Source organism: Miniopterus schreibersii (assembly GCF_964146895.1).
Source record: "Miniopterus schreibersii genome assembly, chromosome: 5".
Taxonomy (NCBI): Eukaryota; Metazoa; Chordata; class Mammalia; order Chiroptera; family Miniopteridae; genus Miniopterus; species Miniopterus schreibersii.
The window spans coordinates 27,969,706-27,985,536 of record NC_138106.1 but is presented as its reverse complement, the minus strand read 5'-3'; the positions used below and the strand labels follow the sequence as shown (position 1 = coordinate 27,985,536).

At 40.0% G+C, this 15,831-nt stretch overlaps 1 protein-coding gene across 4 annotated transcripts in view; it reads right to left on the bottom strand.

The window, feature by feature from the left end:
• Positions 1–15,831, bottom strand: part of FNDC3B (fibronectin type III domain containing 3B) — a 292,074-nt gene that overhangs the window by 215,094 nt on the left and 61,149 nt on the right. For all 4 annotated transcript variants that reach the window (XM_081137956.1, XM_081137958.1, XM_081137959.1 and 1 more), the window contains exon 2: positions 7,535–7,673. In XM_081137956.1, coding sequence (XP_080994082.1) covers positions 7,535–7,645 — 111 coding nt within the window. In that variant the 5' untranslated portion in view covers positions 7,646–7,673. The remainder of the gene's footprint in view (positions 1–7,534; positions 7,674–15,831) is intronic.

The following is a 15,831-nucleotide window of genomic DNA, read 5'->3' as shown; positions in this document are numbered from 1 at the left end:
TACAAGTCACAAAGAAAGTGGAAAACTACGAGGCTTAAAATCACTTCATCAGTGTGATACACACACAATGAGTGTGCCAGAAAACAATCTTAAATATTTTTGTTATATGTAAAACAAAACATGCATGATCACAAGATGCAAGTTCAAAGGTAAAATAATTAACAATTTCCAGGTTCCAAACTCAGATGACCATGGAGCCTAGTGAAGTTTGGAAACACAGTGAAGAACACAGAGTGGGGACTGAGGATGACATGCTCCACCTAAAGGGTCAGCTGCTACTTTTAGCCAGTCAATTGTTACCAAGTAGGAAGATTAGCCTTGTGTTATCAGATCTTCTGGGTTTTCCAGATAAACAGAAAGATCCAGAATTGTATGTAAATCTTCCAATTTTTAAATATTGGCACTTATTTGTTTGTTTGTTAACTATGAAGGTTAAAAAAAAAATGCCTGTATGACAAATGCAACAGGTAGACAGTTTTCAAGCCCTGGTCCAGATGAATTAACCCTTTGTGGTCGTATTAAATTTGGACATGGGTGTCGTACTTGTCGGAATTAAGCGCTTTCAGAGAAATTATGAACTGATACATGAATGAATAAAGTTAAGATTTGTATGGTTCCTTGCTGTGGTGGCTGAGAGCAGACATACGACCGGAACGGTAAAAAAGCTTTGGTGGCTGAGAGTAGACAAACGACCGCAAAGGGTCAAATTTGTTCATTTCATTCATCCTTTATTCTAAAGGATTTACTGAATGCTACCTCAGATGCCAGGCAAAGTGCAGGGAGACACAGTCCCTGTCTCGCAGAGTTTACAGTGCAACCAGACAAAAAGTGCACCAAGTTGAAAACAATGATAAGATTAGAAGCCCCGCGGAGTTGGAGTCGCCGTTGCTTCGTAGCGCAGCCTCGCCGGGCCAGGGGCTTTCCTTGGTCCTCTCCCTCTGAAGGCAGCTCCGCTTCTACCATCTGAAGGTACTGACTACATCTTGTATCTTATTATTATTGCCTTTGGCTAATTAAATTCTGAAGCATCTCTCAACCCAGACAGCTCAGAGCTGTCGTAATTATATGTCATATGTCATAATTATTGTGGGTGCCACACATAACAACACCCTCTGATAATATGGCATCAACATTCTCCTTTATGAGACTGAGATTATGCAGACTATGCCTTTTCGGAAGCCTTTGTAGTGAGCAGAACTGGCAAACCTAAGGCAGAAAGGATTGTAAAATGAGACTACAGACCTGGATAAACTCACACCCTTTTTACAGTTAAAAGGAGGCCCTTAGAAGCAGAGGTGGCTGGTGGTGCTGCTGGGGACTCTGGCTGAGCAATGCTCACAATCTGCACCTCTGAGGACTCAGTAATTCTGAGGAACAGACATCAAGGGACCAAGGGCAGGCCCCAGACTGGACCCAGCAGAGGACAGACAGATTCATTAATAAGAATACTGAATAGAAAAGGTTCCAAAAAATAGATTGTAGAATGTGCAGACACAGTTTGTTTTGGGTGCCACTAATATTAGCTCGCCACTGAAATATGCTATCCCTACAGAGTGTTCTCATTTTATAAAATAGAAACTGATTATATTACATGCAAAGCTTGAATAATAGTCCTAGACTTCACTTCAAGTAAGACCTCTGTCCATGCTCAGCCTCCCCACAGACACTTTTCTAGCCTCGTCTGTTCTCCTGCCCACCTATCCCACTCCTGGCTCCATCCCTCCTCTGTGCTTCCAGGACACTATTATATTCCCCAACCCAAGCACCACCGTTGTGTAAACACAGCCCCTTGGGGGAGTGGGGAGACCACATTCTGCTCCCCAACCAGATTGCTCATTCCTTTATGGCAAGAACAGTGTCTTATTCATCTTTGTGTCACTAGCACCTAATACAATGCTGGCCAAGAACACATTTGATAAATGCTTATTAAAACAAACAAATCTATTATTCAGTCACTCCTTAATTCAGTCATAAATCGTACCCTCTCCCTCCTCCTTTCTACCCCAAATCTCAAGGAAAAGAGACTGACAATATCTTGACACCAGAGGCCTTTATAAGTTTGAGTGGTAGAGAACGCAGGAGGCAGTTTGCAATAATATTTTTCTTTAAACATTTGCACAAGTTACACATCTCTCGATGCTGAAGAATCTGGTGCAAGACTGAGATCCCCATACTTGGTTTTCCAAACCCAACATTTGACCAGCCTAACTCTTTCTACTTTCAAGCCATGCTCCAGCTTCTAAATAGGATTCTATCATTAAAGGAGCTGTTACATGTTACTCTGCAATAATAGCTGCAGCCTCTATTTTAACTGCCAGTCCCATTCTCATTTGAATATCCTTCTTTTTCCTGGGCAAACTTCCCAAGAACTGTTTATTCATTTTTCTACACCACACTGAGAGCTAAAACTCTTTCTAGGTCCTTCTGACACAGTGGCTATCAGGATGTTTAAAGAGTAAACCTGTGTGGTGAGAGGATTTGAACTACTGAATGCAAGAAGGAAGCTGTCAGGGGAAACGTTATTAAGAAGATATCAACCAGAACAAAAAAGGTCACTGGATTAGTAGGAGAAGCACAGTTGATGTAAAAGACACTCCAATGACGAGCACCATCTGAACGTGGAAAGTTTTAATATGTTTAATGTGCTGTCTGGAAATGCATAGTCCAAAGAATACTCCAGGAAAACTCTGGTTGTGTATTCTGCCTAGGGGAAACAAAGGCTTTCAAAAAGCGGTTTTAAAAAAACTTCTCTCTCAATGAAACGACATGCTAAGTGCTGACCAACAGGAATAGGCAAAGTCAAGAGAACTGCACATGGCTGAAGCAACTTTAACCTCCTGACTTCCAGGGCAAGCTTGTTAACATGCTATCCTGAGATAGCAGAAGAGACAAGCTTTCTGTTTACATTTAAGGAGAGCTACTTCCTGAAGAAGCAGCATAAGGAACACTCATTAGCAATTAATATTCTGCAAGCTTAAAAGAAAATAGAGACATAAGCAGTACGACAATCAGAACATGCGCTACATGCCCTCTAAGGTGTGCTGAACGCTAGCTAGTAAGGAGCAACAGACACCTAATTCTATCCCCACCCCACAGCCCCTAATAAATACATACATGAGAAGAGTCACTAAGAATATAAGAATATAAAGTGGCATACCACCCTAGTGAAGGTTATAAGTGTCATAGATTAAATTAGCAAACCAGAAAACTATGTTAACACTTCTGTTCTGAACCTACTGATTTCCATATTTAAATGGTGGCTGCTACAATTCTTCTTCAGAGATTAAAACCAGTAGAAAGAGTTGGAAATTGGATTGATGTTTACTCTTTCATGTTCAAAATTAGCTGCTACATTTTTTAAATCTGTAAGATGTGCTAAAAGTCCATAACAAAGACGATTTAATATACCATTAGGTACTGAAAATGTCAACACAGGCTCCAATATTCTGACTACTGAAGGGCATGCACTGTAATTTATATCGCCACACACAAAAATTCAGGTCAAAACCTGATTTTTATAACTCGAGAATAATACACAGTTTGCATATTAAGAGAAGCAAACTTTATTTAGCTATGTTATCTATTCAAAGTAGAAGAAATTCCTGTGAGAAGCAAGGGTGTTTTATTTAGAAAACAATAGTTCAAAATAAAATTGCTCAATTTCACTCCAAGAGAAATGAAAACATGCACACAATGTTCACAGCAGCATTATTAATAGCCAAAGAGTGCAACAACTCAAATGTCTATCAACTGATAAATGGATAAATAAAATGTGTGTGGTATATCCATCCAATGGAATGCTATTTGGCAAAAATAAGGAATGAAGTATTGCTACATGCTATGATTTCATTTCATTGCACGATTTCATTTTTATAAAATGTCCAGAGTGGGCAAATTATCTACAGAGACAGTAAACATTAGTGGTTGCCTGGGAATTAGGAAAAGGGAATGGAGAGTGGCTGCTACAGGGTTTCTTTTTAGGTTGATTAAAATGTTCTAAAATTAATTGTAGTCATGGTTGCACAATTCTGTGAATATAGTAAATTCCTTTGAACTGTATACTTTACATAAGCGAATCACACGACACACGGATATAGCTCAATAAAGCTGTTAAATAACTAAAGCTGTTAAGTTGCTTTCTGTCCATATTGTGTTTGTTATTGTTGTTCTTGGTTATTATTTAGTTGATAATATATATATTTTTTAAAATCTTCATTCATAATGCGGTTGGCTTTTCATTTAAGCAAAGAATCATCCTTTTCCAGCTACCTATATAAAATGACAAACCAAGGATATAAACTCAACATAACTTTGGATAATGAAAATTAACAGTCTCTTATTTAGAGAGCCAGAGCAGAGCAGCGAAGCCTGCCAAGAACTTGTACTAATTAAATCTGAACTAACAGGACAGACAGAGATCAGGAGAGTGGCTGTGGGGACTGATGAGCTTTCTCATGCCTGTGGTGGTTCTTTTGCATACACAGAAACTAGAATGTCCTCTGCAGAGCTGCAAAGCATTAAGAATGCTGTAAACACATACAAGGTAAGCTTCTCCATACAGACTCCTAACAGAAATGCAGAGACAGAGCCCCATTAGCCGGTGGGTGACTCTTTACAACAGTATACTTTGAGAGGTGGCTCAAGTGCTGCCTCCCTTAAACTGTCACCCCCAAGGGTCTGTTGGACAATGCCTGCAATGTCCAATGACCCTGTGCCTCCCAAAGGCCCTTGTTCAGGTGAAAAGGTGTTGCCTCAGAGGCACAGCACAGTCAAGGCCTTGGAAAACACTGGTGCAGGTCATTCTTTCTGATGTAGCCTGTGCCCTGATACTTTAACACAGAAGCCCTGAGCACATCACGAAAGGCTATTAAGAGCAGGCAGCAAATACCAACAGGTGCCCAGGCCAGCACTCAGCACTCATGCAGTCTGAGACTCCTGGATTCTTGGGTCCTCACCTGTGGTCCTGGCCCTTTTTGGTGACCCCCATCCCTCTCCTCTTTCCCTACCGCCTGTCTGACATTTCTCCACCATTGCTTTTGCTTGCTCCTTGGGTCAGTTTTCCCTAAGTGCCTTCGCCCAGGTTCTACACACAGGCCCAGAGGACTCTGCCACACTTACCAAGGCCAAAGGTTAATGTCAGGACCCAAAAGAAAGAACAGAGGCTTGAGGAAATAAGGGAGATACAAGATGGGGATTTCGGGGGCAGAGGGAGGAAGAAAACTGTCAGGCACACAGCCCACTGCCTAGGCTGAGCCACAGTGGCAAGAGGCAACATCAACGCATGATAACCCTTGGGTTGGTCCTGCTGAGACGGATATTCCAAACACACTCTGCCCAATTAACAATTATGACCCATTATGGGAAATTTAGGGTTAATGGCAATCAACAGATTGGCCCACATAATCTATAAAATTTAATGCTTCTAGCACAAACACATTTACAAATTAGAAAGAATGAAATGATGTGATTTTTTTAGAGTAAGTGTAACTCCAGCTTCAGAAAGCTTGATATTTGACTGTTTATAGAACAGATAATTAGGTTTTCCTTTTCTTGTTTTTACAGAAAAATTCCAAGGTGAATTAAAAGTATGATTTTATAAACCAAAATTGTTAAGCAGCTTCTAATTAGACTTGAGGTAGATACACAGAGTAGGGGGATGCCACATGGCCTTCTAAGGAAGTCCAGTCTTTGGTCACTTCTACGTGCAAAGGAGTTTACTTCTGAAGAGAAAATTGAATAACTCTGTAACTAAGGGGTCTATATGCTGGTTCATAATCTATAAAAGGCTGTTCTGTGCAAACTGAATTACAGAAATGAGGAAAAAATCATCAGAACACTAAAATGATACACAATAACATGGATGGGGGGCCTCAGGTCTTCTAGGTATACGCATGCAAAAACAGGAATCAGGTGACTACATGTGAGAGACAGAAGATCCTTTCCAAGTCTTTTTTTATCCTTTTAATTAGCGAAAAGAAGGGAGATGAAACACTGTATGTTCAAACCATTCATGATACTGTGAGACCTTCCCATGAGTGGCTGGAGAACAGCAGTGGAAGAATGACAGAGAGGGAAGGGCCCTGACAGTGTGGCTCAGTTGGTTGGAGCGTCATCCTGTACACCAAAGGGTGGTGAGTTCAAATCCCAGTCAGGGCACATGCCCAGGTTGTGGGTTTAATCCCTAGTCAGGGGTGTTTGTAGGAAGCAGCCAATAACAATGTTTCTCTCTGTCTCTCAAAATCCATTTTAAAAAGAGAGAGAGGCAAGGACTAAACGTGTAAGACTGGCAGGCCAGTGTACCACCCCCCAAGTGTACTCCAGGTATAATAGGACAGTTTTAAGCAGGGAGTGACATGACACAATGTATGCTTTTACAAGATCACTCATAAGATTGCTCTGTGGCAAATACTTTCTGGCGGGACAACAGTAAAATAAAAGCAGAGAGACCAGTGAGAAGGACCATCCTATCCTGGTGAGAGATGTTGGCCTGGAATCCAGTAGTGGTAGTAGAAATAAAGTAGACATGGCAAAATATGGTTTCAGAAATGGTCCTGAAATAAAGCCAACACACTGGTAGAGAAAGGTAGGAAGACAAGGTGAGGACTCTGGAGTTGAAAAGCAATGGAAGCAATGGAGGTAAGGACGCAGAGGCTCTATTTGGACAAGTTCTGCTGTAAAAAGGAGTAAAGATGTAAGGTGGTAACCAGATGGGGATGTGGAGTCGAGGGAGGGGATTTTGTTTGTGGGTGGGGAGAGGTGTAGTTGTTTATGTGTTTAAGATAAAAGGTACTACAGTAAATTGGTGAAAATGATCCAGCAGAGAGAGAGAGAGAAAGAGAGAGAGAAGCGGGGGAGAGAGACAGAGAGAGAGAGAGAGAGACTGAGGAGTTAGGCAGGTAGATATCTGCATCACTGGTAAGAAGGGACGAAATGTATTCAACTGATAGATGTTAGCAGAATAGTCCAGTCTCTAATAATTTATGAAAGTTTTACTTACTGTTTAAATTTTTTCCCAAATGCTGCATGGATGGGTTCAGAAATAACTTGTCTAGTCTGTAATGTCAAGTAACAACCAGCTCTACACTTAGAAGGACTGCTCCAGGAACCAGGGTGGGTTCACAGGGCCCCGTGCATCTTATCAAGGTCAGTCATCCCGTGTGAGGTAAAAGCCTGACCCACACTCTGAGTGTCCTGCTCTAGCCAAACAGGCAAACCAGTGAAGCACAATATATGAGTAACATTTTATTACAAAGACTTGTGCATATTTTCAAAATGATTCATTTAAAAAAATCAGACATTTTTTTGACGCTTCAAGAATACTAACTGGATGAGGTAAGATGTGCTCTCCTCAAAAACAACAATTTCTCATATTTAAAAAAATCATATAGCAATTCTACAACAAAAATAACTCTAAAACTACTAGTGTTCAAAATCACAGATATTTCCAACTCAAAACAATTAGTGGATTAATGTTTTCCCCTTAGATAAGTTTTCCCCCTTAGTTTGACTTAAATTTCCCTCTTACTGCACCAACCTGCTGAGCTGCATCTCCATTCACCAAGTGAGGCATCATGGCTACCTCTCCGTTCAGCAATGGTGGCAATTCCAGAGGGATTTGGTCGGTCATCATCATTGTGACATACATTCATGGAGAACTTCACTCAACTGGCTCCCTGCAAAAGAATCATCAGTTTTTAAAAAGTACTCAGGACCACAAAAAGTCACCTATAACAACAATTTGAGTACTCCGTCTTGACGTCAGCTGAAGCTCAGACTATTCTATCTAGAGCATTGTCTTCCTGTGTCAGGCTCGAAGAGGATTAAAGTGCATGGAAGTGCCTGAACAAGGAGACCACAGACCAGTCTCCAAACAGCCATGTGAATGCAAACTCCCACGCTTTGACTTTGTCATTTATTTATAAATTTGTAAAATATATGAAGAATAGTAACTACTCTACCCCAGGGATCTTTCTCAGGACAGAATGAGATAATGTTTTGAAAAGGCAAAGTCTCAAACAAAAACTGGTGGTATCATTATATATAAGGCAATCACAGAAAAAAAAAGGTCAACTGACCTATAAGGGCAGTTTTTCCCTTTTATTTGGATCAAAGTATTGTACGTAAGCAGTTAATCCAAGCAAAACAACAAAGGTTACCTACCTATACGGCAACTGTTGCATTTCTGACCTTGTCATTATTTGGTAATTAATCATTCTTCTAATTATCTCTCTCCCACCATTTCCTTGAATTGAGTTTAACTTGTTGTCTATTTACATCTTTATCACTTGTGTACATCTTGAACTTTCCTGTATCTCAGAGTACCCATGGCACCTTGAGCAGAATTGAGCCAAAAGGCAGATTCCATTGTTTCAACAGAATAAACAATTTTCATACAAGTATTCAAAACAACACCAATCCCACTTTCATTTCATAATAGTCCTCACCACCAATATCTAGCTTTTCAATACAACAGCAGGAAAATAATAAATTCCTATTTAAAATTATAACATATTCTTTAAAAAGTATTTACACATCCTTCACTTATGGCTAATAATTATGGCACAGAAACTTTTAACAGCATGGACAAAAAACAATAAACCAATAAACACGCATGCACTATTTTAAGTTAATTCAAAACCCTATTGTAGTCTGGCTGGGCATGGCTAAGCAGTTGAGCATCAACCTAGGATCCAGGAGATCAGGATTCAATTCTCCTTCGGGGCACATGCCCTGGTTTCTGGCTTGATCCCCAACAGGGGGTGTGCAGGAGGCAGTTGATCAATGATGACTGACTCATCATTGATATCTCTCTCTCTCTCTCTCTCCCCCTCTCCCTTCCTCTCTCTGAAATCAATAAAGATGTATTTTAAAAAAACAAACAAAAAAAACCACCTATTGTCATACAGTTCAGTTAGATTTTTTTATTATTCACAATAACGTCCACAAAATTTCAAAGTCCATGGTCAGTTAACCCTTAAATACTCAATATCCAAATCAGGCACAATAGTAGGACAACTCCTTTAATAACTGTCTCAGGTTTGTCTTAGGTCTGATAGAAATAAAATATTTCTCCTCATTTTTAACAACCTCCCTTCTGAACATTAACTATACCACCCTGAATCCCACTGAAAAGAAACTCCTTCCCTGAAAATATCAAATGATGCCTAAAAGCCACCCAATAGATTGTAAACTTTTTTATTTTAAATAGGTAAAATTTTACACTATTCATTATAACCCCATTTAGAGATACGAATTATTTTAAGTACCAAACAGTGAAGTCTTGTCCCAACTCGGGAAGCACCTTCTATAATGACAGGTCTTATAATTCAGTGTTAATAGTACCATCATGCTGTTTTATGAGGCAATTACTCAGTTCCTAAGGAAATAAAATTACAAAACCTGATGAAGAAAACAGATCCTTCCACAACAAAGTTAACTAAGACAACTCCACTGACACTATCATGATATCACTGTTTGATTCTGAGTAGGTCAAGTGATGGAGTACCAATGTTCATTTCAATTTTATTTCTAACATAAACTTTATCCTACTAGCGCGTAAGGAAAGAATGGCTGCTTTTCCTCAGATTGATGATATTACACAGGCCTATTTCTTAAGGGTAATGTTTCCTCAAAACTGCAGGTTGGATAAAAGGGCAGTAATTTAAATTAGTGGTCTGAGGATAAAGCACGAAAGTATGACGAAGCATTTCATGCTCACTTCTACCTTTTCTTCACTCCTCCCCAAGGAAGGGTCCCAAGGCATTTGCTATGGTGCAGATCATGGCTCTGTCTTCTCTCCCTTCTCCTCTGCTAAAGGAGCAAGTGCCAAAGCCCTCACCCAAGTGGAACAGTCCTGGTCATCTCACAGAGAAGCATAAGGATGGAACCTGCTCTCTCTTTTTTCACCCAATAAAGCAGCAGGAGTATACTGACTTCAGGGCCTGCCCTTAGGTCCTTTCAGCCTCTAGGTCATTACATTAGGGCCAGAGGACAGGAAATAATGATACAAGCTTAGGGGTTGGGCCATAGGGTGGGATGGAGGTCCTTAGTCAGAACCTGCTTTGAGATGAAGATATTTATGCTCCAAATGGTCCAACCCAGCTAACTGAAGTTTTCAATATTGGGTACTGAGATTCAAATTAAATTAACAGTGCTATTTTGTTCCTGTTACTCATTGTTTCTTGGGCAGGGACCACAGGAACTGGGTAGGAAGAGGTCATTTTGATCTGATGTAAAATTCAGGCATTCCTGGTCCCCTGTCCCTAATACCAAAGAGTGTCTCAACACCAACATTTTGTCTAACACTGGCAATTTTAATTTAAGAACCCTTCTGGTTCGCATCCTATTAAACAATGGGACTTGCTATTAACAAGATATAGCAATCTAGCCCCTGTAGACAGCACTCTTAAGCACAGGTGTCAAGTCCAAGCTGGGAAGTTAAACTCCAGGTTCTACAAGGGTAGGATAGGATATAAGGCCCGTAGGCCCACCTATGTCTCATAGATAAAGGATAGGAGAGTATGGGGACCTGCCCAAAGTTGCAAAAAGCCCCAAAGAAACCAAGTCCACTGGCACAAACAGATAATTATATTTGCTTTGGGAAAACTATACAGGCAACTTTGGGTAATGCAGCTGTGCCATAAAGAAAAAGATGCCTGAATCCTTTATTTTTTCCTACTAGACAATCTACCTCATAGATGCACAGAGATTATTACAGATTACTGGATCAGGGGAGCAAAAGACTAAGGGAACCGTACATTTTTTAAAAAGTCAACCAGAAATACAATCACTCCTTAGACAACTTACAGTGGGAACTTATAAACATCATACACTTCTAATGCCTCAACTCAGCCACCCAAAGACTGTACCTTTAATGATGGAGAAAAATAGAATACGTTAAGTGAATATGAGCCACTGTGAACATTACAGGAGTCTCACTTCTTATAGCCAAATTTGTTCATCCTGTATCCCCTAGGCCACCAGATTGCAAAAATCCAAGGCCTGTTTTCTAAGCCCTACGAGTTTTACCAAAGGTAAACAAGACTTTATCCTACTGGAATACACGGTAAGAGATTCATATGGATGGGGTGGTTTACACAGCCAACAATATTTAAATACCAATTTCTAAACTCCATGCACATTCACTGGATACTTCCATTTGCCTGGAATACAAGAGACATACAGAAAAAGCAATAAATTATCACTAAGCAAGATAATGCCCAGCTTTTAACAAGATACTGCCTGCCTACCTGTCCTTAAATTATCATGGAACAGAAACAACTTAGTGCCACTGACTACAGAAAGGACAAAGGGAAAGGCAGGAAGAATTATAAAAGAAAAACCAAAGACACAAAATATAAAACTTAAGATACATTAACAGTATCTTTTTGGTTATTCCCTAATGATGAGGGGAGAAAAAGTAATATTAGTTTTCCAAATACAAACACAAAGTCAAATATTCAAGTTGTAAATTGAGAAAACCACTAGTCCGTCACATTGACAGTAAAAGAAATTTAGGTTGGATCAGGAGACTTGGGAAGGCTTACCATGCATCAATCATTCAATGGTGACAGCTCCTCCAAAAAGTGAGTCTCCTGTGTTTGGACTGGTAACCCAGACAAAAACTACAGGCATACTCAACTTCAACGGGTGTGCCTCAATCCCATTGCTTTGAGGAGATCTAGAGTATGTAACATACCTGAAAAAGCTGGCAATACCTTCAAAATGAAATTTAAAGGTAAAGCAATGAATGTGGGAGGTCTACTATCCAAATACTTAACTCTAAGGACCAAACTTACTTTGTCTGTAATGACTGTGGATGGAAATTACACATTTCTTATTTCTTACTTCATTATGTTTTCTTAGGGAAGTAGGGCCATTGTTTACAACAGTGTGTCCAGCCCTAAGATGAGGTGCTAGGGAGTTACTGAAGCATTCTGACCTTACACATCCAGAGAAACTCACCCCTAATTTGAGTAGTTATGCTTAATTTGTATGGTTTTTCCCTCTCTTCCTCATTAGGCAGCACCACAAACCACACCCCCTCAAATCTGAGAGCCATATCCTAAATTTGCTGTCTTCCGTCTTCGTTGGGCCTGGAAGCAATTGTTAGTTCCGTACACAGCGAGGATCGGTCTCTTGCGGGGTCTCAGAAGCTCCCCCTGTGCCTTGCACCATCATCGTTCACCACTTGCTGATTATCAGCTCTGAGGGAAACTGGATGGAGATGTGTGATCTCTGCATAACTGAGCAATAACTCAGTCAGAAAGTCTCATGAGAAGCCACCCTGACAAGACACTCATTTGCCTGGTCTGGGTTTCTTCTCCCCTGGACAGATGTGTATCTGAGCTGGCCAAATCTACCCCAGAACTCGTGTGTTTTATTCTAGGCTGTAGCACATCCACACTGTCCCCCTCACAAACAACAGAGTTCTTATAATGAATGAATCCATTCTTCAAACCACTTAACTTTACAAACAAAGAATAAATGTGCTATGAAACTAATCAGGACAAATATAAAATAGGTTATCTCCAAAACAATGCCTTTTTCCATTCCTCTGAATTTTTTCTTTTATCACACAAAGCTCCTAGATTTCCCTCCTATTTTTTTTGTATTGTTTTTAAATATATCTTTGTTGATTTCAGAGAGAGGAAGAGAAAGGGAGAGAGACAGAAACTTCAATGATGAGAGAGTCACTGATGGGCCACCTTCTGTACACCTCCCACAGGGGATCGAGCCCGCAACCCGGGCATGTGCCCTGATTGGGAACCGAACCTCGATCTCCTGAATCATAGGTCGATGCTCAACTGCTGAGCCATGCCTGGCCGGGCTCCCTCCTATTCTTTCTGTTCTTACCCATACTTCCATTTCAAAGAATTTGGTAACAACCACAGGCCCTCACAACCTCTCCCTCTAACCACACAACCTAACACTAAAACCACAACTGCTTAATGCCCAGCCAGTTCTGTTCTTTTGATTGACAGGGAAAGGATGCCACGTGAGCACTGTGGTTACCTCCCCTCCCTCCTAAGAAAGAGCAAGTCATTTGTTACTTTCATTACCTGTGAGCAAGACCCAGCATTGCTAAATGAACTCCTGCACTAATGGCAGGGTGGGGGCTGGGCATCCTGAAACACAAAATGAACAGATCCTCACTGTTAGTAAGACATTTAATTCCATCCAAATATGCCCCAAAGCTTCTAAAGAACACCTTACTTTAAAAGAATATTACAAAGGGTCTTCAGTTTTTACATTACTCTAGGCAAGTGGCTTATTACTTTTTCCTCTTTTCCTTCCCCCACTCCAAGTCTGAAAAGGTTTTCCATGGTATTTTGGCCCCAGCCTATACTAAGAAACATACTGGCCAAGTTCATGAAAAACCTGATTCTCAAGAGAGAACCACAGATCCATTTCCAAAGGCCAGAGAAAGCAATTATATACTAGGAAGAATTTCTAACTTGAAAAAACCAAAGGCCTAATCACTGCTGGGAGGGTTTTAAGTCTGCGAACCTGGCCTTCAAATTAGTAACAAAATGTCCTGGTGATCCTCACTCCATGGGCCAATGACCCAAATTTCCTTACATTAATTTAAGATGTGAGTTAGAAGTACAGTACACAAATTAGTTTCAGGTGACAAGAGAAAAGAAATGATAACACTAAAAGGAACAAAGTATTACCAAATGAGCTGGCCCAGCTGGATGAAAAGGAGATGACGACTCCCTTAGTTAAATCACAAGTCAGCACAGAGGCACTGGTTCCCAAGCTCACTTCACCTATCCCCTAATGTGTCTTTTCCTGACTTCTAGACTATCCCAGGGAAGTGTTTAAAAGGTAGATGTGGTGCCCGGCTGGCATGGCACAATGGCTGAGCATCAACCTACCATCCCGGAGATTGCAGTTCGATTCCTGGTCAGGGCACATGCCCAGGTTTCGGGCTCCATGCCCAGGAAGGGTCGTGCAGGAGGCAGCCGATCAATAATTCTCTCTATCACTGATATTTCTATTTCTCTCTCTACCTCTCTCTTCCTCTCTCTCAAACCAATAAAGAAATATTTTTTAAAAAATAAAATAAAATAAAAGGTAGATGAGGTAAGGGAACCAATAAAAAGAATGCACATGATCAATTTTAACATTTTGCTTCCATTCTGTAATTCGAAATGCATTTGCAGGAAACAAAGGGGTTCCTTCATGAATGGGAAATGGATGGAAGCTCATCAACTAGAGAGCCCTAAAAGCAATTAACTAAATTAAAAAATCTAATAAATATTAACAAATAAAGCTTTTATCTTTTCCAATAAAATATAGATTAACCAATCACCTTCACCTAAACAGCATCTAAACTTTTGCTTGCTACATGTTAGTTCTGTAGCCTGAGAAAAATATTGTTATGGGCACATTAGTAAAACCACAGCCCAATTTATACTTCAAGAAAATTTATTTCTCTATTAAAAATACCAATTGACTTTTAATAGTGAATATCTATTGTGGGCCATGTGACAGAAAACTGTCACAAAATACCAGAGAAATGTTCTCACCATTTGTATACAGTAATAAGGAAATTTTTTTCCTGATTCAATTAGGCAAGAAAAACCCCAATAGTCAAAATGACAATCTGACAAACTTATTGAATCACAGAAAACAGGTTTGTTCTGCTGTGTTGTGTTTGACACAAAGGAATTTGAGAGGTTACTAAGAAATTACTGTACTCTCTTTTAAAACAATGTAATTACCAGATAGCTAATGCTTTATAGTGATTACAAGTTTCTAAATGGCTTCCAATATAAAAATTAAGCCTAATAAAATTTATTATAACAAACATTTGTGCAGTTGATTTACAACTGATTGTGTCATGGGTGTTGCAAAAAAGAATAATCTAGAAAAGTCAAAATTTGACAGAGAAGCATAGAGCACAAAAACAAAAGAGAAACTGCTTTGATGAACCTCCCTCATACACATGGCCTTTACGCATTTATGTCTTCAGTCACAAGGACTGACAATTTCTTTAAGCATGTTGTCTTCATTTCTGAGCTTTATTATGCAAGATTTAGGAAGAGGAAAGGAAAGAGAGAAAGAGAGAGGACAAAAAGGGAAGTTAGTTGTACACATTCCTACAACTAAGGAGGTCAAAAGTATCATTTACTATTTTATTATCCTCATCAGGATATCCTTCCTGCTTCATGCTGGTTTTGAAAGGTAAACCCCTTGACTGATAGTTCAAGATCTAGAAATTCAACAGTTGTCATTTCTAGCTTTCTGAGCAAAACTAAAAACAGCTTTCTTATAACTGTGTAAACACCAACCACATCAATAGGAAAAAACGATTAAGACAAAATAGAAACTCTGTGCATCTTCTTTACCTCTGAAATTGAGAAGCATGTGCTCATCTATCAACACACATCTGACTGTCTTATCACTTCCTGCTACTGTGGGAGCAGAGTTTTGCTTTCCCTTCCCTGTAACACTAAACCAGTGTCTGTGGTCCTGGCTCTGACCATGTGGAATTAGCGTGGTCCACTAAGGAACCTGATGTAAGGCTCTGCCACTGGACAGGAAAAGCTGGGGGTGGTTTTCATGCTTTCCCTCCACTCACTGCTCCCCTACACTTTGGGTAACCATGTGGAAAGGCACTTGGCACAAACACTCACTTTTGCTTTTTTGAAAATCAAGGAAGTGTGCAAAAAAAAAGGATATAGAGAGGGAGTGAGAATTTTTATTAGAATTTTTCACAGCCCCTCTGCTAAAAACAGCTCAAAGAACCAGTGTGATACAGTCTGTTTGTTTGCTTGTTTGTTTGTTCTAAAAGCACTATAGCAGACAGACCCCAGGACTTGA